This window comes from Garra rufa, chromosome 4 (genome assembly GCF_049309525.1).
Source record: "Garra rufa chromosome 4, GarRuf1.0, whole genome shotgun sequence".
Lineage (NCBI taxonomy): Eukaryota > Metazoa > Chordata > Actinopteri > Cypriniformes > Cyprinidae > Garra > Garra rufa.
This window is the reverse complement of record NC_133364.1, coordinates 50,755,736-50,778,977: the sequence shown is the minus strand read 5'-3', so window position 1 is coordinate 50,778,977 and position 23,242 is coordinate 50,755,736. Positions and strand designations below refer to the sequence as shown.

Below are 23,242 nucleotides of genomic sequence, written 5' to 3'. Positions count from 1 at the left end.
GCTTAAAAAAAGCATCCATATTCATCCATACCCATGTTGATTAGAGTATTAAAAACTTGAAAAGTATTAAAGGTATATTTAGAACAGATAAAAATGTGAGATTAATCACAAGTTAACTCATGACAATCATGCGATTAATCGCGATTAAATATTTTATTAATAAAAATTTCCCTATTCAGTGGAACAAGGAAGCAATTCTCAAAAAGATACTTGTTCTGTAAAAAATACCTGTTTTGTGAAATTCTTTAAGATATGGATGGATTTCCACTTTAAAATCATCACACTTTGTCTCACAAAAAACCAACCAAACATCTGGTCCAATAACAACACATCTCAAAACCTTAGGATTCTCCCACCAGCATAGGTCTTGTTTAGTCTAACACAGATATTTGATTTGATTTGACAGTTATTTTTGATTGTACTGGTCTAAAGTGGGAAGATTCTGCACCAATCAAATTTTTTCCCATATTTTATAAAGCGACTACTGCTGAAACCACTTTCAAATAAAGTCATTTAACCCCCCACCAACAGTTTTGTCCCAGTTAGTTTCATGTTCAAAATGTCCTTTGTTTTAAAAATGTTGACATATAATTTGAAGAAGGATGACTTGAATATTTGCTGGAGGCAACATGAATACATTCAAGTTTATCCGCAAACAATGCAAAAAAAAAAAAAAAAAACACTTCCTCATTCTATCATTATTGAGTCAGTATAAATATGGCTGTCTGAGTGCTTTCTGTCAGAGCAGATTTTTTGTCCTTATTCTTGATCACTGAGACACCGGAGCAAAACTAAAGCATGTCTTCAGTGCACAGCAATGTTGTTCTCCAGGCTCTCTCCATCTTCACAGGTTCTACTGTCAAGTCTTTGACAGCAGATACAACTGATGGTAAGGAGCTGAATGTATTTAATTTTTTGCCAACCACCTTTGCTAGGACGCAAGCTGTTGATGAAGTTGACTCGTTACAAGCTTCTTGTCCCAACCTGTTTGTGGACATAAACAAATTTCTAGACCCAAGGTTTGATTATGATTTCACACATTTAACGGACAACTCAACATGCATGCGTGGAAATGAGCCGTACACACGCCCTTGTGGGTGGACACGGACTGCTGTCAAGGTCCTGGATAAGTATCCAGATGGAAATGCCTGGCTAGGCACAGATGGATGGAGGAGTAACTCTGTGGCTGGTGAGTGGCCTGTCTCTTATCATGGAACCAGCATGAATAGTGCTAAAGCCATCATTGTGTCTCATTACATACCAGGCCGTGGAGAAGTGTACGGCAGAGGAATCTATTCAACGTTTGACATAAAGGAGGCTACTAAATACAGCCACACAGTTACATGTGAAAAAACCAGAAAAAAATACAACGTCCTTCTTCAGAACAGAATCAATCCAAAAATGAGAACAGTGTGTGCCAGAAGTGATTACTGGATGATTAAGATTCCTGCAGGAACCCCATCTGATAAAGAGAGAGAGATTGTGGAGAAGTCAATTCGTCCTTATGGAATACTGTTTAAGGAAGTGTAAAGGTGTCCTCACAGATGCCTGCTATCTGGAAAATGAGGGGCAGTCTATGGACATTCTGCTGGAGGGATTATTACGCTACTTAATACTACTGTTTGTTTTTTCTGGTGTATTTCTTGATTATTTTAACTAGCGTAATGGGTTTTACATTTTTATGTGCATTTTGGTTTTTTAACTTGTAATAGGATTTAAGCAACATTTAGTAGAAGATATACAAGTACATATATGTACATGACTAATACATCTTAATAACCACTTTGTAATCACAGATATGGTAGAATATCTTTGTAAGTAATAAGAAACAAATTTTCTGCCTAAATAAATACCTATATCCTGAATGTTAATTAAATGTCTCTCTTCATTTCTTTACATTCATTCATTCTTTACAATTACTTGTTCATTTGTCCATTTATTAAAGTATATTTTGTAAGTGAACAGTCTCTGACTTCCCTTGTGGGCACTTTCTGATTCCCGAAACTAGTTATGTGTCATAAATTTCATGGTGTTGACTATTTTAAAAGGTGCATTATGGAAGTTTTTTTTTTTTTTTTTGGAAGGGATGGACAAAAGTCAATTATAGTTAGCAAGTACATAAAATTGTCAACTTGCTTGTTTCACATTAATAAGTTTATAATAATGATTTTTAATTTGAGCTGTTGGATCAGATTTTTCAACACATGTGCAGTGCGGTGGGAGATGTGTTTCATTCTGACAGTGGACATTTTTGTTCATTTCAGTTTTTTTTTTTTTTTGTTATAAGTGTGCCTGTGTTAATGCCAACTGCATAAATTTTGGCTCAGGTGTTTTTTTGTTTTGTTTTTTAAGGGTGAAATTTTAATATTTCACCCTCATTTCCTTCAAAAAACCAAATTTACCCTCCGTACAAAAAATACTCACACTCAGGACCTTAAGTACAAAAATATTTGCTAATAGGCATTCATTCTATCAGCAAGGCTTCAAATTTCACATTTTTAAATTTTTTTACTAGATTGTGCCATTTTTTTTTTAAATTTGGCATATAGTTAAAAAAAATCTAATTCTACATAAAAAAATATAAATGCCTCAAAATTAATGTTGTTGTTCTTCATTGACACACCCAAGAATCTAATAAGCAAAGAAAAAAAAAATCTGCTTAACATTTAGTATATGGAAGTTAACTAATATTTTTCATTTTTTCATTAAAAAAAACCCCCACCTGTGGCATTATGTAAACAAACCAGCATTTAAAGGGTTACAATTCTGAAAATTAATGAATGTTTGGTATCTATGGATAGAACAGATGCTGGTTAAAAAAAATCGACATCAGTGAAAGTGGAAAAAAATATTAATAAATCAAATTTTTTTTAATCATCAGTTTTTTGACATGGAAATTTGTGTCCATATTGCACCAATGCGTAACTTTTTTTCTTTTACGCACAAGGGTTCAAAAAAGCAAACATAAGCTCACAACACAACAGAAATACACCCGACCACTAGAGGGCAGTGAAACACTGATACAGATCGGGAGCTTTGTCTTTGAGAAACTGTACGCTTTTTCCACATGTGCTGCAAAAAGAAGGGCAGCTTTTGAGCGTAGCACCACAAAATGGATAATACATTGCGAAATGATATAACATCAGCATTAAAACTATAAAACTACTGTATATGTTCAGATCGCCAGGCAGTGCCCACGAATACTTGTGAAATGCGCATGCCAGAGTTCCCCCTAGTGGTCCGGAGCATTTCCGTTGTGTTGTGAGCTTATGTTTGCTTTTGTTATTTGCATAGTGTTTTGCACTACTGGGTCAACATAGGCAAGACTGATGGCTTGATGTGAACGTATACAAGTTGGATTAGAAAAATATTAGTCACCATTAAAGGTGCAGTGTGTAGATTTTTGTGAATTGCAACAGTCCACTGCTCACCCCTCCCTTTACAGAACTATGGAAGCCAATACAGGATTAAAATCTTGCCGTTTTTGACAGCAACGAATAGTGAGATTAAAAAAAAAACGTAATTTAAAGGAATTATATTTACTTAATCATTCAATAAAACGATGTTATTGTGAATATTGCAGTTACTTGTTCATCATTGTGTCAGTGTTTTTTCGCAAGAACAACAGTGATGATAAGTAGTTTGTCCGTTTAGGGCTACTGTAGAAACAATACGGCGACTTCCATGTGAGGGGACCCGCGGTGTATGTAGATATAAACTGATAATTCTAAGTTAATAAAAACATAATGGTTCTTTAAGTAAGGTCTTTATACACCCCTGAAATCATAGTTATGTATATTATATTGCACCTCTATCTAGAGATCATCTTAAATATTAGACAGTGCACCTTTAAGTCTTTTTGTGGATTTTACAAATATTTAACCAATCAAAAGCATTTCAAAGATTTTGTGAATAAAACTCGTAGTGCCATTGGATCCTGTTTTAAAGGCAGGACCAATGCTCTAAGGGGTGTGTTGTAGTGAGGACGCATGTTATTGTGCAGCTCTTTTACCAGGTGTTTTAAATGCAGATCAGTGTTCACAACAAAATGTCTGCAGAGACCAGGGAGCTCCTCACAATCTGCTCTGAAGCTGAGAACATTTGACAGATGAGCCCTGTGGCACTTCATACTTCTGTAAATGAAGAGACAACTCATCAAACAACCAAATTGGTAGCAGTCAGATATACAAGACTTTAACATTCTCTTAGATAGTTTGAGAATTAATTTGGCATTTGTGGACAAACATTACCAGTGTTATAATCTATATTGTCATAAGTTGTACTTGATCCTTAGGGGTTTGATGTATTGGTGGATTACAGGCAACACCTCTTTCAGTTGCTTAGTAGTATGTTACATGTTGGCAGAAAGTAATTTTTACCTTGTATTGGTCTTTTTGCTTTAGACATGATGCTGCTGAAAGAGAAAAGTGAAGAACTAAATGAAATGGAAGACAAAGTACAGTATGACAAGCTTGATTTTACTGGAGAAAATTTTAGTTGCTCACAGACTAAAAAGACGTCTTCAAAAAGAAGGGCTCGAAAGACAGAATCTGGAACTAATTTCACCTGCCAACAATGTGGAAAGAGTTTCACTAAAAAACAAAACCTGAAAATCCACGTGAGAATTCACATCGGAGAAAAGCATTACACCTGCAAACAATGTGGAAGAAGATTCATTATGAAAGGAACCCTTAAAAGGCACATGAGGATTCACACTGGAGAGAAACCTTACACCTGCTCTCAATGTGGAATAAGTTTCAGTCAAATAGGAGTCCTTAAAGTCCCCCTGAAATCAAAATTAAAGTTTTTTGGCTTTTAGTATGAAAATATTATCCTTAAGATTATCTATAAGCTAGTGTGCTTCAAAACAAAGACAAAATTCGCATTTACAAGATATGGGCATTCAAAACTTACAGTCTCGTCACCTCCGCCAATATGAATAAACGATTTTGATGATATCACCGTGCACTTCAGCTTCTCATCAAACGTTCTGTCCAATCAAATGCTCTCTAGAGTCCGTATTGTCCCGCCCCCTGCACAGAGACGCAATACACGGAGGAGATCATATGCGCTCATATGTGCGATAGGCATCTATTAAACTACACAGCGTCAGCATGATAATGATCACTATTTTGTTTTAGCAAGAGTTTCATATTGAATCTGTGAGGTAATTTATTAGTCTGTGGCTGTCATAAGCTTTCAAATGCGGCTTTACCGAGCTCACGGCTCTGGCCCGAGCAGATATAAATGGAACGCTATTGGCTATTCAAAATAAGTGGGCGGGGCTGGGTGATATGTTTTTGTTTCAGTTAAAAGTACGTCACCACATCGAATAACGCTGCGTGTTTCAAGGCACTTCAGTGGACCTTTAACAGACACATGAGAGTTGACACCGGAGAGAAACCTTACACCTGCAAACTGTGTGGAAATAGTTTTGTACAAAAAGGAGGCCTTAAATACCACATGAGAATTCACACTGGAGAGAAGCCTTACATCTGTCAACAGTGTGGAAAGAGTTTCAGCCAACAAGGAAACCTCAATGTCCATATGAGAATTCACAGTGGAGATAAAACTTAACATTATAAAAAATGTATATGCCCTTAGTGTGGAAAGGATTTAAAGCAACAAGGAAACCTTACAGACCACATGAGAATTCACAGAGAAGAAAAGCCTTCCACCTGACAATGGTGTGGGAAGAGCTCGCCTCAACAAGAAAACTTCAAAATCCTCAGGATCCGTTGGCCTTTACATTTACATTTACATTTATTCATTTAGCAGACGCTTTTATCCAAAGCGACTTACAATTGGGAATACAACAAGTGATTCATCCTAAGGAGGCAGATCAACATAGGAAGTGCTCAAAAATACCGTATGACAGGCGTTGTTAGATGAGTACGGGCTAGAAAGGGAAGATCAGGAAAGAGAGGAAATTTTTTATTTTTTATTTTATTTAATTTTTTTATTGAGTCAGATAGTGTCGAAAAAGATGGGTTTTCAGCAGTCGCTTGAAGACAGTAATGGAGTCTGCATTCTGGATGGGGGTGGGAAGATCATTCCACCAGGTAGGGACGTTGAAGGAGAATGTTTTGGAAAGTGATTTCGTGCCTCTCTGTGGTGGTACAATAAGACGTCTTTCACTAGAGGATCTCAGACTTCTGGAGGGAGTGTAGATGCGTAGTAGTGAATGGAGGTAGGCAGGTGGTGATCCGGTGGCTGTCCTATAGGCCAGCATCAGTGTCTTGAATTTGATGTGAGCCGTAACCGGTAGCCAGTGCAGGGATATGAAGAGAGGTGTGACATGGGCCTTCTTGGGCTCATTGAAGACGAGCCGTGCTGCTGCATTCTGAATCATTTGTAGAGGCCTGATTGTACATGCTGGAAGACCAGCTAGTAGAGCATTGCAGTAGTCCAGCCTGGAAATGACCAGGGCCTGTACGAGGAGTTGTGCAGCATGCTCTGTTAGGAAGGGCCTGATCTTTCTGATGTTGTGCAATGCAAACCTGCAGGATCGAGCAGTTTTAGCTATGTGGTCTTTAAAAGTCAATTGGTCATCAAAGATTACACCAAGATTTCTGGCTGAAGTCGATGGGGTAATTGTTGATGAACCTAACTGGATGGAGAAGTCATGTTGTAAAGTTAGAGTGGCAGGAAAGACAAGGAGCTCAGTTTTAGCTAGATTGAGCTGAAGATGGTGTTCCTTCATCCATGCAGAGATATCCGCCAGGCAGCCAGAGATCCTTGCAGCTACTGATGGATCATCTGGTTTGAAAGAAAGATAGAGCTGTGTGTCATCAGCATAGCAATGGTAGGAAAAGCCATGTGCCTGTATGATGGGGCCCAGAGATGTGGTATATATGGAGAAGATGAGGGGTCCAAGAACTGATCCCTGAGGATCCCCAGTGACCAGTTGATGAGTTTTGGAAACCTCCCCTCCCCAGGCCACTCTGAAAGACCTGCCAGAGAGATAGGATTTGAACCAGCGAAGTGAAGTCCCTGTGATGCCCAACGATGAGAGGGTAGACAGAAGAATCTGGTGATTTACCGTGTCAAATGCTGCAGATAGGTCCAGCAAGATGAGTACTGATGATTTGGAATCAGCTTTTGCAATCCGCAAGGCTTCAGTGACAGACAGTAGTGCCGTCTCAGTTGAATGGCCACTCCTGAACCCTGACTGGTTAGCATCCAATAGTTTGTTCTGTGCGAGAAATAAAGATAGCTGGTTGAAAACAGCTCGTTCCAATGTTTTTGCTATGAACGGAAGGAGAGAGACAGGTCTATAGTTGTCTATGAGTGAAGTGTTAAGTGTAGGTTTTTTGAGCAGTGGGGTTACCCGGGCCTGCTTAAATGTAGTGGGGAAAGTGCCTGTGAGAAGAGATGTGTTGATGATGTGTGTGAGCACTGGTAGGATTGTAGGAGATGTTCTTTCTCCAACGTTATTTGCTCTTTATGTTAATGATTTGGCTCAAGAAATTAAAATGGCAAATTTGGGAATAATTATTGAAGACCTTAATCTTAGTATTCTTTTATATGCTGACGATATTGTGTTGATTGCAGAAAAAGAAATTGAGTTGCAAAAAATGTTAAATATTATGAATGATTGGTGTACCAAATGGAGACTTTCTATTAATTCAGAGAAAACTCAAATTGTGCATTTTAGAAAGCCATCTACTTGCCAAAGTGATTATGCATTTTATTTTGGTCAAACATTGTTGAACTATTCTGCAACATATAAGTACCTTGGCTTTGTTTTTCAAGAAAATATGAGGTTTTCTGTGGGTAGGAGAGTTTTAGGGGAATCTGCTGGAAGGGCATTGGGGTCAGTGATTAATAAATTAATGGTATGTCCTGAATTGAGTTTCCCTATATTCACGCGGCTATATGATTCTATGGTTGCACCTGTGTTGTTTTATGCTGCTGGGGTGTGGGGATTTATGGAGGGTACTGAGTGTAATTCTGTTCAGTATAGAGCTTTACGTTGTTTTCTCGGTGTTCATAGGTTTGCCCCTAAGGTAGCTGTAGAGGGAGATATGGGTTGGGAGCCCTGTGTGGTGAAGCAACGGGTGGAAATGATTAGACTGTGGAACCGCCTGGTGAGCCTACCTGATTATAGACTTACCAGGAAAGTTTTTAACTGGGATAAAGCCAGTGGGTACCCCTGGACTAAAGAGGTTCATGAGATTTCATATGAAGTAAACTCTCAAACTCTATTTCAGAATAATTTACAATTTAAGATATCTACTATTAAAGAAACATTATTTGACATTTATAAAAAGCAGTGGGAGTTAGAAGTGTTAAAGAAACCTAAATTGAGAATTTATGTGCAATTTAAGGACTGCTTGTCTACAGAGCCCTATGTGAATTGTAATATGAAAAGGAGACAGAGATCTCTGTGTGCGCAGCTCAGAGTAGGAGTGTTGCCTTTGGAGGTGGAGGTGGGTCGGTATAAAGGGGTTCCTGAGGAAGACCGGCTTTGTGCTGTCTGTGATTTGAGTTTAGTTGAGGATGAATTTCATTTTATGTTTTACTGTCCTTTGTATAATGATTTGAGAAATGTTTTGTTTGAAAAGATTCAATGTAAGAATCCTGATTTATTTTGGTTGTCTGAAGGGGATATGTTGGGCTGGTTGTTTGATAATGAGTGGTTTAGTGTCGCAACATTTGTGGAGAAAGCTTGGATTTTAAGGCAAAGAACGCTCTATCCCAAGATGTAATGATATTGTTTATAATGGTATATGGTCATCTTCTTATTTGAAATGTCAGTGTCTTATAAGCCCATGTGGGCTGGGCACAAATCTTGTGTATGACACTTAAATAAAATGAAATGAAATGAAATGAAATGAAATGTAGGGGAGATTGCTTGGAGAAGGTGTGAGGGGATGGGGTCTAAAGGACATGTCGTCGGATGGCTGGAGAGGAGAAGTTTGGTTACTTCTGCCTCAGAATGGGGATGGAAGGAGAAGAGGGGAAATTCAGCCATGGGTGTGGTCAGTTTTAGTTCCTGTATATGTGGAGCTGGGAACTTATTACTGATAGATGTAGTTTTGTCTGTAAAAAATGTGGCAAAATCATCAGCTGTTATAGAAGTGGTGGGAGGTGGTGGAGGGGGACAGAGCAGTGAATTAAAAGTTTTGAAAAGGTTGCGTGTGTCCGGAGCATTGTTGATCTTGTTGTGGAAGTATGAAGATTTGGCATTATGGACTTGGGTAGAGAAGGATGAAAGCAGAGACTGATACATACTCAAGTCAGATGGATCTTTAGATTTGTGCCATTTTCTCTCAGCTGCCCTAAGTTTGGACCGATGCTCACAAAGAACATCGGATAGCCAAGGGTTGGAAGGAGCAGCCCGTGCTGGCCTGGAGGAGAGAGGGCATATATCATCTAGGCAAGAAGTAAGAGTGGAGCATAACGTGTCGGTTGCTGCATTAGTATCCAGGGATGTGAAGTGGGTAGGAGAGGGAAGAGAGGAGGATTTTGAGGAAGAAAGATGGGAGGTTGAGAGAGAGCGTAGGTTTCTTCTAAAAGTAACAGGTAGGGGGGATGGGGGTGCAAGTAGCAAGATGTAGGTTTAGTGTAATGAAGAAGTGGTCAGAGATGTGTAGGGGTTTGACCATAATGTCGTCTGAAGTACAATTTCGTGTGTAAATGAGATCAAGTTGGTTGCCGGATTTATGAGTGTATGCAGTGGTAGTGCGTTTTAGGTCAAATGAAGCAAGGAGTGAATGGAAGTCTGCAGCATATGGTTTGTCCAGATGAATGTTAAAATCTCCAAAGACTAGAAGTGGGCTGCCATCTTCTGGAAAAGAGGATAGCAGCCCATCCAGCTCTTCTAAGAAGATGCCAAGTTGACTAGGAGGGCGGTAAATGACCACAACATGGAGTTTGATAGGAGATGTTATAGTGATTGTATGAGATTCAAATGAGTTATAATTGCATAGAGGAGAATGGGTTGAGTATTTCCAGTTGTTGGAAATTAGAAGTCCCGTACCCCCACCCCTTCCAGTCTGACGAGGGGTGTGAGAGAAGGAGAATTTATTAGATAGAGCGGCTGGGGTTACAGAGTCTTCTGGACGTATCCAGGTCTCAGTCAAACCTAGGATGCTCAGGCCAGATTGCAAAGAAAATGCCGAAATGAAGTCAGCTTTGTTGACGGCTGATTAGCAGTTCCAAAGTCCAACCGTGAAAGAGAAAGGTTCAGTGGAAGAGGTGTGTATTGGACACAGGTTAGAGAGATTGCGTCGGCGTGTGCGTGTGATGTTAGTTCGGTGTGTAGAGAGCACCGGAATGATTTGGAAACACATGATAGAGAAGGACAGAAAGAAGAGTGAGAAAAGGAAAGGAGTACTTAAGTGCGTTGTCGGTGTCGTTGCTCGGCTAAGTCGCGCAGGAAAAGTCGCAAGTCTTTACTCTTGTCGGTCTTCACGCGAGGAGGCTGAACGCTTCCGCTGACGCTTCAGCGTCAGCTGATACAACACAGTTAAATACACCACCAATCAATACTTAGGTGATAGCAGCTGGGGACGCCCCCTGGGCTGACTCAATCCCAAATGGATGGTGCGCAAATGGGTCAGACCGAAACGAAAAAATAACACCCTTTGCACTTTAAGCGCGCTCAAGGAAGGGAGCGATCTCTCAAACAAAAGCTTCCCTTGGCCGAATGAGAGCAATCAAAACTACAATTTACAACAAAATCACCAGGAAAACAATTAAACAGAAACGAATAATTGAAGTCTAGCAACAACAGAATCAAATCGAAACGAATTAATCAAATAGTTTAGAAAACAAGGACGTGATTCTCTAGCAGCAACAAATGGAACAACCGCCTATTTAAACTCTACAGCATTTAAGTACTCACTTACGCGCTGTTGTCCTGTCCGCGTCTGAGGGCTGAAATTCACTTATCCACTTATCTTTAACCTGCCAACAGTGTGGATCTGGTTTGAAGTCACATGAAGCATCACATTGAAGACAAGCTGTTCATTTGTCTGAAAGGGACAGTTCACTCAAAAAATTGTTGACCCTCAAGTTGTCCAAAACATGTTCTTTCTTTGATTTATGACTCCCTAAGTGGATATACACAGGCGCACCTGCTGATTTATCACCTGAAGACTGGCGTCCTTTGAAATATTCCATATATTCCTGGAGAATGAGGAAGTGTTGAATTGGTGTATTTGTTATTGCGCTGTAATATTCTGGTATGGACTGATTTTTTATTTGTTCATTCCGTTTTTAATAAATTCTTTATTTGTTAATTTCTTATTTGTATATTTTAGTCATTTGTTTAGCATGTTGTCCTTTGATTTCATTGTCAATATTGTAAATATTACTATGTTCCTTCACCACAAAGGTAGAGATTGGGTGCCTTTGAACTCAGAAAAGACCACTGTAATTTATTTGCTGTACTTTCTGTCACATATGAAAATGTAAACAGTATATTGTCCACAGCTCATCAATGTAATCTATGTGATTAATGCCTCCCTGAGAATACCTATTAGACATGGTGTCAGAAGCGTAAAGATGTCACAGTTCATCCTGTCAGAAAATTTCAGTTTTGATCGCCTTACAGAGTGGACAACATGGAAACGGGCTCACACTGTCCTGCAGCCCGTGAGTTGCCATCTGAACACAATTATTGGCTGTCTGCTTGTGTCACAGTGGAAGCTGACACAGACACCAAAGGAAACACAAAAGGATGAGCAGTTCCAAACAAAATTGTGAAAAAATTGTAACAAAAGGATGGCCAGAATATGCTTAAAGTGTTCCCATTTCAGACTGCAAAGTGCATACTAAAACAAGAGGACCTGTTGTTTGCACTAATGTGTTTTTGAGCTGCTCCTACCTCCTGTACAGGGGTCAGGTCAGCCCAGTAGAATTGCTCATAGGGAAGAAAATTGTACTACTCTTTGACCCTTAGACCAAAATAGACAAACAAAGCAAAAAGAAAAAGAATATCAAGCATACTACTAGGCTTGTGATCAGCCAATGACAAAAGAAAGAAAAGATGGAGATCAGGCCTGGATTACCTTCATTCTGAACGTCTCGGTCACTGAGCGGATCCTCCCAAGCTGGTCCAAAATGGCAGAGGCCTCAAAGCCAACAAAAGGTTTATTTTAGTTGTGGATGTCCTTAAGAATATATATTTGCGGCATAAGTGCCAAAATCCATCTCAATATATTTTTACAGATCCTTTTTTAGGAGCTCTGTCAAAAACAGGTCGATTTTGGCTCATCTAATTAATATTCATGAGCCTCTCTTCTGATTGGCCTGTTGTTTTCTGAGTGACGCACAGCCAGACCAATCACAGGTGACTACGGTCATGTATGCTGTAAGCGAGCTCAGAGCAATAGAGAGAGCCTAGCCTGCTGATACTCAACAAGATATTTCAGAATTAATGTTTTTTCTTTTTCAAACACCGAATGCAGTAAGCTACATAACTGTTGCTTCAGTAAAGCCCCTTTCACAATGCGCGCTGATTCTGGAAAATTACGGGAACGAGCGCTGTGTGAACAAAAGCCAGAACCATAAAGGCAGTGTTGTAGTGATGCACATTACCCTGCGACTCTTCATGACGGAAAAATATGTGCAAAGTGGAATGAAGCGGCGATCGGGCAGAGCCACCTCCGCACTATCCGCGCTTAAGCACAGTTTGTTCAGGTTAGTTTCAGTTTCGTGAAACGTACGCGTCACATTACATCTCACATCCAAACGTCACATGTCTTTATGGGTTGTGTGTAAAGCACGCACAGATTCCGGAAAACAACTGTGAATGAACCAAATTAACAATTCCGGAACAAATCATGGGAAACATTATCCGTGTATTTACCGGAATCGCTGTGTGAAAGAGGCTGAAGTTGACGTGCCTCTGGTCTCTTATATTAACGTTGTTCTGAAGCCTGTGCAATGATGTAGTTTCGACATCTATCGACTGAACAGGGGACTTGTTTTCGTGTTGTTGTTGCTCAACAATGAACGGATGCGTTGTTGTCTGGGTTTGACAAAAGGAGGGTGGGACGGTGGTTGGCGCTCGGGGCGGCGACTGAGTAGATCGGACGTCACATCGTTACGGAAGTCACAGCGGCTCGTGAAAATGAACAGCTACTTTACAGTTGTGTGTGTGTGTATTCGCTTGCACAGGGTGTGTGTGATGCGTCACGTGCAGTAGTGCGTGGAAGTACTTGTAGTCAGTGCATGTTGCATGTTGTGTGCTGCATGTCGCTCCTGCTTGCTACTCTCTGCTTTCAGCTACTGCCATCGGCTAGCCCCCCTAGAGGAGGTGAAAAGAGGAGCCGAGTGCGTAAGCCTCCTCCTGCCGGTACATAGCCTCTCTACCACCAAGACTCCTGCAGTGCCTCCACGTGGCCACACACGGATACTGGGTTCCGCGAGGTCCCAGGCTAATCTGTAGGGGATCTCGGAGCAGCAGTGGGCCCCAGAGGCATGACGTGCAGGCCCACCGGCGTGTGGACATGCCCTGGCATCTGCCAACCACTGTCCCAGCTAGGGGTCAAATAGCATTGGCAGATAGGGCTCATAGCCTTGGATGGCAACCTGTCTAAGAGAGGATCACTCTGAAATAAAATCGGGACTGTGAGGAGTTACGCCCCACAGTCCGCTATCAGCATAGTAAAGCCAAACATGGAACACAAAGTCATCTCAAATCCTATACTTCCAGCGGCGGGAGTCCACAGGAACATCACGGCGGACGGTGGTGCTGGTCCTCCTCTTGGGGGACACCATGACGACAGGACCTCAAACCCTGGGATTGTCCCAGGGAGGGTCCTGTCCGACAACATCACCCTGTCCAATGCATTCATGCGCTGTCGGAGACCAGTTGTTATGGGAACCTTCAACGCATGCACAGCGAGCGAAGAAGCGAGGTTGATAGAACTTGCACATTGTGCGGAGGAACGGGGAGTGGAGATCCTGGGGGTCCAAGAACACAGGAGAGTGCACACTGATGACCCGATACTTTACCGCAGAGTGGAGAGATGCACGTTCATTTCCGCATCAGCATGGAGGAATGATGCCCAAGCCGCAACAGGCGGTGTAGAGTTGATGCTGGGCCCGCGGGCACGTAAGGCTCTCCGTCGGGTTTACCCCCACACCGACAGGATTCTGTGCGCAGAGTTCTCGGGTAACCCAGTAACAACTGTCATAGTCGCGTACTCACCCACCAACGTGGCACCATCTGACGAGGTGGAGAAGTTCTTTGAGGACCTTGTAAGAGCGGTCCGCGGCGTCCCAGCGCACAGAGGACAGAGGACATACCCTTCCCCTACCACGAATCTACCAACCGCAACGACACCTACCTCACTGCTTTTCTCACGGAGCACGAGTTACTAGCGGCAAATACCATCTTCCGGAAGAGAACAGGAAAGAGGTGGACCTTCCAGGACCGAGCCTCAGGAACGCTACGGCAGCTAGATTACATCCTAGTAAGGAAGAAGTGGAGGAACTCCATCATGAATGCTGAGCCATACAGCACTTTTAGTTCTGTGGGCTCAGACCACCGCGTGGTCTCAATGAGAGTTCACCTGAGCCTCAGGGTCCCCAAACCAAGTCCCAAAATCCGGTATAACTGGAAAGCTTTCTCAAGTGACCCTGGCCTTCTAACCAGATACACAGAGGAGGTGAGGAGATGATTCCAGCAGCTGGAAAGGGGAGCGGAGGCAAGCGGCGAATACAGGAGATTCGTCACTGCGAACAAGGAGGCAACCAGACTGTGCGTGCCTAAGATGGAGAAAGTCAGAACCTCCCTGCGATCAAAACACCCAGAGGTTATAGCAGCACGTGGGAGGGTGGAGGAAGCCCGCTTCATCTTTGAGCGGGAACCAACTGCGGAGAGGCGTAATGAGCTGAACGAAGCCAAACAGTTTCTTTTCAGAACCTATGATACCATCAAAGGGGAAGAACTGATGGAAAGAGTGCACAGGCTGCAGGCGGCGCAAGGGGAACAGCAGTATGGGGAGGCCTGGAGGGTCATCAATGAAATGACGGGGCGGAAGAGGACCAAGGAGGGACAGGTGGAGGGACACAGCCCGGAGGAGAGGGTGACGACCTGGTTAAGCCACTTCAAAAGGCTGCTGGGAGAAACAGCCGACGCAGCTGAGGAAGAGGAAATACTATCAGACCTCCCAAACCTGAACATCAACGATGGTCCCTTCACACTCGGAGAGCTCGCCAGGGCAATAGCCACAGTAAGAGTGGGAAAAAGCGCTGGTCCGGATGGCATACCCCCAGAGGTGCTGAAGAACTGTGATCTTGATGACATCATTTTAGAGTTCTGCAACCTTGCTCTGCTGCACAATCGGCTGCCTGATATGTGGTCTCTATCAAACATCGTGCCAGTGCCTAAATCCGGAGACCTCTCAAAGCCGGACAATTACCGAGGCATCAGCCTGACCTGTATCACTGCAAAAATCTACAACCGCATGATTCTAAACAGGGTCCGGCAAGCAATCGACCCTCATTTGAGAGCAAATCAGAACGGCTTTCGAGAAGGGCGAACTGCTACAGCCCAGATTTTAGCACTCAGGAGATTGATAGAGGAGGTGAGGAAGGACAACCTGACAGCAGTCCTATGTTTCATAGACTTCAAAAAGGCATTTGACTCGATTTACCGAGGCACGATGGTGAAGATTCTGAAGGCATACAGAATTCCTCCGAACCTACTCCGGGCAATAGAGTCCATGTACTCAGGAACAAGGGCCAGGGTGGTGACCCCAGATGGCAATAGCGAGGAGTTTGACATCCTGGCTGGAGTTATGCAAGGGGATACACTACCCCCCTTCCTTTTCATTATAGTCCTTGATTATGCGCTCAAGAAGGCAATCAGTGGGCGAGAGCAGGAACTTGGCTTCACGCTGACACCAAGGAAGTCAAGTCGACACCTGGCAGTAGTCCTGACAGGCCTTGACTAAGCGGATGACATCAGTCTGCTCTCCGACAACATGGAACAAGCACAAGAACTACTACACAGGGTAGAGCTAGAGTGCACAAAGGGTGGCCTTAGGGTAGTGAATGCTGGACCCTCAATCCAACCCTAGAGAAGTCCCTGGATGGGTGCTACACCAGGATGCTGCGTGTAGGCTTAACATCAGCAAGAGTGCGCATGTAACCAACAAATCACTGTATGAGGGAGTACCAAGCGTGAGTAACAAGATTGCTGTGAGGAGAATGAGACTTGCAGGACATTGCCTAAGACATCGAGAGTTGCCAGCTAGCAAGCTGGTGCTATGGGAACCAACACATGGCCACCGGTCAAGAGGACGTCCCACGCTAACATACGTGGACATACTCAAGAGGGATGCAGGAGCCCAGAGCACCAACGAACTGGCCAGATGCATGGAGAATCGGGACGACTGGAGGCAACGATGGAAGGCTCGTCTGAGGACGACATAGAAGAAAAGACTTTAAGCAGGCTGTGTGCAGGTTACTGTCGATTGACTGTTTTGAAACTCATATGGTAGTTACATAGCCCCTAGACCTCAGTTATCATGAAAAAAGCCAGGAAGTTTCGATTCTGACAATATGGGACCTTTAACGGATGACAAGTGACTGACAGACGACAGAAGAAGCTGCTGCTGCTCCATCAGTTTGAGGTAAGGGTTTTGATAACTCTTGTAACATTATACTTATAAAAGAAACGTGAAATGCAAAAATTGATTGTTTATTTTATTTTATTTTTTACAAAGTTATGGTTCAGCGTATTATTGTAAATAACTTTACTCCGGAGAAAGAGCTCGTTTGTAAATGAATAACCTAACTTATTATTAGCTGTTGGCTCACTAGCATTAATAAAGTAAATAAAAATTATCAAAAAAGACTGGTGAAACTGTTTAGAGATGCATTACAGTAACCTAAAGTTAATAATCAGTGGCAAAATGTAGCTAACTTACTGAAATCACCATCTAAGTTACCAATAACGTTACTTAAGGTTTAAATTTTTGGCGCTATTATTTACAATTAAAAGAGGGTTCCACACCTATTGTAACTAACATTAACGTTACAGTTTGTTTGGTCGCACTACTGATTATCACATTTATATATAAAACGGCTAATGTTAAATGAGACAGTGGTGTTCATTTATACCGTGCCACATGGACCATTTGTCTTTGTTGATCCAGTGTGTAACGTTAACATTAACTCAGGCAACTCAGAGAGATGTGCTCAAATTCTCCAAACTGTCGCGTCTATCCAAAAAGAATTCTCCCAGAAGAAAGACGTGCAACAAGCTCGTCCTCAGGACAGTTGGACGTGGCTGTGTATTAAAGGTAAAAAATTATATAACGAAACCCAAACTAACTTTTTATTAAACCTCTAACCGAACTCTAAATAAAAAGGAAAAGAAAAGTCTTCAGCCTTAAAGCACCCTAAATAAACTATACTATCTATCCAAAATAAATGCAAGTTAACGATTATGGACATCAGCCTGGTCGAATGGGAACCCAGGGGAGTAACCCAATGAGTTTTGATAGTAAGAAAGAGAACACAAAAAAAAGGAGCATAACACAACGGCAAACTCATAGGACCGTAACAACGCCTGATATAATAAAACAAAGAAAAAAGCCTTTTAGACAATAGCAGACCGATTTAATGCGTAAGTAGTCCAAATAACCAGTGCCCCACTGAATGCATCATAATTACAATTCAAGGAGTTACTTGTCATTTCCACAAATGAACAGTTGTACACTTTGCCTTAAATGCGAGCAGTGGACTTGCATGTTACTCAGGAAATTTATCATGAAGATTATTTGCAAACACTTACCCACTTTGCACATCTATTTAGTTCATTTTATCTATCTACTCTTTTATAAAAAAAAAAAAAAAAAAATGTGTCTTATTGATTTTATCTAATCTGTAATTTGATCTAATTTCATCTATCTGATAGTTCTAACCTTATATCTATCCTTCTTAAAGAACAAACATGTCTGGCCAAAAAAGGACCTGGCAGCAAATCAAGATTAAGAACAAGAACACATTGCAGGCTGGTAAGTGACTTGATTGCTGAAAAATGTATGAATTAGGTGAATAGTGTTTGCTGACATATTTTATTGTCTGTACTGATTTTAGGATTTAAAAAGGCTCATATATCTGGCCCCCCAACCAAAGACTTCATCACAGCAGAGGAGTTGAATAAAGAGAAGCCAGTGATGGAAGAGATCCAGGGAGGGAGATCCACTGACTCTGGTCCAGCAGGAGAAACTGACCTCTTCACACAAGGTACATTATTGCTGTACTACTGGACATGAAAACAATCAAATATTTAGATTTTGCTATGGGGACTGTCTGACTTTGCCTTACCTTGAAGTGTCTGGTAACACACTTACACTTCTGGAGCCAGCAGACTCTGATCCGGTGAGTACTCTTTATTAAAATCATAGGCTTGGCATGTCCTGACAAAAAAAAAAAAAAAAAAAAATGGGGAAGATAACCACACAGTGTGTGCTATCAAATGCCAAATAAAATGCATGTACACATTAAAGAGTGACATACAGGTCCATCTCAAAAACTTGGAATATCTAAGAGAGTAATTTTTTTGTTTGTAACTTATTTGAAAAACTGAAACTTTCATAAATTGTAGATTCACTACATATACAGTAAAACATTTCAAAATTTTGGTTTCATTTTGATGATTAGAGCTTACAGCTCATGAAAGGCAAAAAAACAATATCTCCAGATATTAGAATATTTACATTTGAGTTTCATTAAATTACCATTCCTCCAGTATAAATTCAAGGTACTGTATCTCTTGTGTTTTGAAACCACAATAATGGGGAAGACTGCTGACTTTGCAATAGTCCAGAAGACAATCATTGACACCCTCCACAAAGAGAGTAAGTCACAGAAGGTCATTACTGAAAGGAGTGGCTGTTTACAGAGTGCTGTATCAAAGCATAATAAATGCTAAGTTGACTGGAAGGAAGAAAGTGTGTAGGAAAAGGTGCACAAGCAACAGGGATGACAGCCAGCTTAAAAATACTGTCAAGCAAAGACAATACAAACACTTGGGAGAGTTTCACTATGAGTGGACTGAAGCCGGAGTCAGAGCATCAAAAGTCACCACGCTCAGACGTCTAGAAGGACTACCAAGCCAATTCTGAAGCATCTTACCACAGGGCTAAGGAGAAACAACTGGACTGTTGCTCAGTGGTCCAAAGTCCTCTTTTCAGATAAAAGTACATTTTGCACTTCTTGTTGAAATCATGATCCCAGAGTCTAAAGGAAGACTGGAGAGGCAAGAAGTTTCTGAAGTCAGTAATGATTTGGGGGGCCATGACGTCTGCTGGTGTTGGTCCATTGTGTTTTATCAAGTCTACAGTCAGTGCTTCCGTCTGCTGACTGGCTTTATAGAGATGCTGATTTCCTTTTCCAGTAGAACTTTAGCACCTGCCCACAGTGCCATAACCACTTCCAAGTTGTTTGCTGAATATGATATTACTGTGCTTGATTGGCCAGCCAATATGCCTAACTAATATTTTGAGATACTGGATTTTTGACATTCATGAGCTGTAATCTCTAATCATAAAAATTAAAACAAAAAAATGTTTAAAATGTTTTACTTTATATGTAATGAATCTAGAATATATGAAAGATTTTTAAGTTACAAACAAAAATGATTATTTATATTAATATATTTTTAATCATATGGTCTCTTTCAGTCCATCTACATTCACACTGCAACCCTTAGTGCTCAATTTCAGATTTTTTTGCATAGCTGTTGATTTGAATGTGACCAATATTTTCCAGCGTGAACAGATCATGGTTCTGAACTGGCCTGTATGCACAACAGAATGATACAAACAGGATTTCCAAGATTTTAAATCTGCCCAATTGCTTCTCAAACTACTCTGAAGCTAGCCCAACTACATTCGGGGAGGTAAAAGTCATATTCGAGAGGTTGGATACGTACAATATCCACTGGCAGAAATCGGAATTGAAAAGATCAGATTCCATGCGGTTTGTGTTGTTCACACTGTCATGATAAAAACAGATCTGAGTCACATGTAGGCATGGGATGATAACCGGTTTCAAGGTTTACCGCGGTTTGAAAAAGTCACGGTTTCAAAACCGCAAACAAAAAAAGTTATACCCTTCTTACGATATGTGCATTTTCTGTGTGAAAGCGCAGGACTCGCTACTAGGTTGTGTGTGTGCGTACCTGCAGCGAAAACAATGCATCCCCTCCCCCAGCGGTTAGTGCTCAGGCACGTGTCTGTGATTGTACACGTGATCCGCAGTCAGTGAGACTCAGCAGTAATATAAGTTCAGGATGGCTGAAGGAGGTGAACCCCCACAACACAAAGCGGGGAATAGTAGACTATATGTACTTACCTTACGTTTCTGTGATTGAGCATTAGTACAACAATTAAGTTAAAGTGAAATCACGTCTTTGCTTTTAAGCCTTCTGCCACGTTAAAGGTGCAGTGTGTAGGTTTTTGCGGCATCTAGTGGCGAGATTGTGAATTGCAACAGTCCACCGCTCACCCCTCCCTTAGGAGAACTACGGAAGCCCATACAGGATTAAAATCTCACCTTTTTTGACAGCAACGAATAGTGAGACTTCTTTTAAAACGTAATTTAAGGAATTCTATTTACTTAATCATTCAATAAAACTTTGTTATTGTGAATATTACTGTTACTTGTTCATCATTGTGTCAGTGTTTTTTTTCGTAAGCTGATAATTCTAAGTTAATGAAAACATAATGGTTCATTAAGGTCTTTATGCATCCCTGAAAACATAGTTATTGCACCTCTGTCTAGAGATCATCTTAAATATTACACAGTGCACCTTTAACATTAAAAAAAAAAAAAAAAAACTCGCTGGCTCTCACATGTCTTTGAGTGTTTGTTTATTTTTGGAACTGTCACTAATGGTCATATTTTTGCTTTGATTAATGACTGCATTTTTTCTATTAAGAAGGATTTGTTTTTGAAAATTTTATTTTGTTGATTATTGTTGAGCTGCAGGCTTAGGCTCACACAAGTGACTGAAATTTAATTTAATTAAGAAGATTCAGTTATTTATTTTAATTATTTTGCCTGATGTTCCATGTTACAAAATGTTCTATATGTTTCCTAAAATAAAATTTACTGTGTTCAGTTAAAAAAAAAAAAAAAGTTTTTTTTTACCAGACATTTAAATATAACATTGTAGAGCAGTAATTACAATACCGTGATATTTTTATCCAAGGTTATCATACCGTCAGAATCTTATACCGGCCCATGCCTAGTCACATGTGAGCAAAAAACAGGATTTGGGCCACATTAGCCTGCAGTGTAAATGTAACCTATTGACCCTACAGGAACCAGTTCACTATACGTCAAGATGTGGGCCAGAGAGAAAAATAAGTATAGCAAGTGGAAGCACATTTTCAATCTGTTACATCTCTGGCTCAGCACCAGCCAAAGCACAAAAGCATATTTGAATTTAGCAGTTGTTTTTTTTAAATCAGTTAATCAAATGACAAACTCAAGACTAATCACTCCGATGTGATTGTGTACAATGTGCACATGTTAAAGAGCTACTCAATGTCTGTCAAATCTCTGATCAGGCTTTTCTCCAGAGTGAGTCTTCATGTGTGTTTGAAGTGTTCTTTTTTGAGTGAAACTCTTTCCACATTGTTGACAGGTGAAAGGTTTCTCTCCAGCATGAGTTTTCATGTGGGCATCAAGGTAATATTTCTGTATAAAACTCATTGGACATTGAGAACATATGAATGTTTTTTCTCCACTGTGAATGTTCATGTGTTTTTTAAGGTTTGATTTATTTTTGAAGCTCTTTCCACATAGTGTGCAGGTGTAAGGCTTTTCTTCACTGTGAATGTTTGTGTGTTTTTTAAGGTTTGATTTAAGATTGAAGCTCTTTCCGCATAGGTTGCAGGTGTAAGGCTTTTCTCCAGTGTGAATTCTGATGTGGTCATCAAGGTTGTGTTTATGAGCAAAACTTCTTTCACATTGAGAGCATGCGTAAGGCTTCTCTGCAGTGTGAATTCTCATGTGGTTTTGAAGTTTGACTTTTTGAGTGAAACTCCTTCCACACTGTTGGCAGCTGAAAGGTCTTTCTCCAGAGTGGATTCTCATGTGAACATTAAGGCTTCCTCTTTTAGCAAAACTCTTTCCACACTGTTGACAGCTGTAAGGTCTTTCTCCAGAGTGGATTCTCATGTGAACATTAAGGCTTCCTCTTTTAGCAAAACTCCTTCCACACTGTTGGCAGCTGAAAGGTCTTTCTCCAGAGTGGATTCTCATGTGAACATTAAGGCTTCCTCTTTTAGCAAAACTCCTTCCACACTGTTGGCAGCTGAAAGGTCTTTCTCCAGAGTGGATTCTCATGTGAACATTAAGGCTTCCTCTTTTAGCAAAACTCCTTCCACACTGTTGGCAGCTGAAAGGTCTTTCTCCAGAGTGGATTCTCATGTGAACATTAAGGCTTCCTCTTTTAGCAAAACTCCTTCCACACTGTTGGCAGCTGAAAGGTCTTTCTCCAGAGTGGATTCTCATGTGGACTTTAAGGTAATCCTTTCCGTTGAAAGTATTTCCACACTGTTGGCAGACAAAAACACTTCTTTTTGCTGTCTTTTGTGCTTTTGTTTCAATATGTGAGCAGCTATATGATTTTTCTCCATTCATGAAATCATGTTTCTCCTGCTGGAGCTCATCTTCCTTTTCATTGAGTTCTTGACTCTCCTCTTTCAGTGTCATCAGGTCTAATGCAAAAAAGACAAATCCAAATTAACACCATTTTTAATTGCTCAAAGCAAACATCAAACCCAGCAACATTTAGATCTTATACACACTAAACTATACACACTAAACTATTAAATGTTGAGTTAAATGTAATCACAAAACCTATTCCCATTATTCAAAGAGATAATGATAAAAAGAGCAATTGTATAATCTTATAATAGAACTATTTATTACAACACTGATAAGACATTCTTCAAAAATATCATTTATTTATTTTTAGAGCTGGACATTTTAATAAGGATCAAATGATTGAGTTCAGCTTTGAGAATGAAACCAACCTGTTTGTTCCTCAGTATCTTCATGTTTGACTCTAAATGCTTCTTCAATCTTTGTGTCTTCACTCTCCTTTTTAATAAAATCCATCTTCATTTGTTCCTCAGTTTCTTCTTGTTTGACTCTGAATGTTTCTTCAATCTTCATGTCTTCACTCTCCTCTTTAATAAACACCATCTTTATAATAGTGTGTCACGTGGATCTCAGTTGATTCAGGAGGGGT

General features: G+C 40.7%; 2 protein-coding genes across 2 annotated transcripts in view; one reads left to right on the top strand and one right to left on the bottom strand.

The window, feature by feature from the left end:
• LOC141334136 (uncharacterized) overlaps positions 1-23,242 on the bottom strand; it is a 559,741-nt gene extending 536,499 nt beyond the window's left edge. Inside the window, exons 1-2 of the mRNA XM_073839271.1 lie at positions 23,025-23,242; positions 21,745-22,706 (exon numbers count right to left, since the gene is read on the bottom strand). Of these exons, the coding sequence (XP_073695372.1) occupies positions 21,745-22,706; positions 23,025-23,196 (1,134 nt within the window). The 5' untranslated portion in view covers positions 23,197-23,242. The remainder of the gene's footprint in view (positions 1-21,744; positions 22,707-23,024) is intronic.
• Positions 799-1,530, top strand: LOC141333383 (uncharacterized). The gene has a single exon (XM_073838364.1). It carries the CDS (start codon positions 799-801, stop codon positions 1,528-1,530), a length of 732 nt encoding a protein of 243 aa, XP_073694465.1.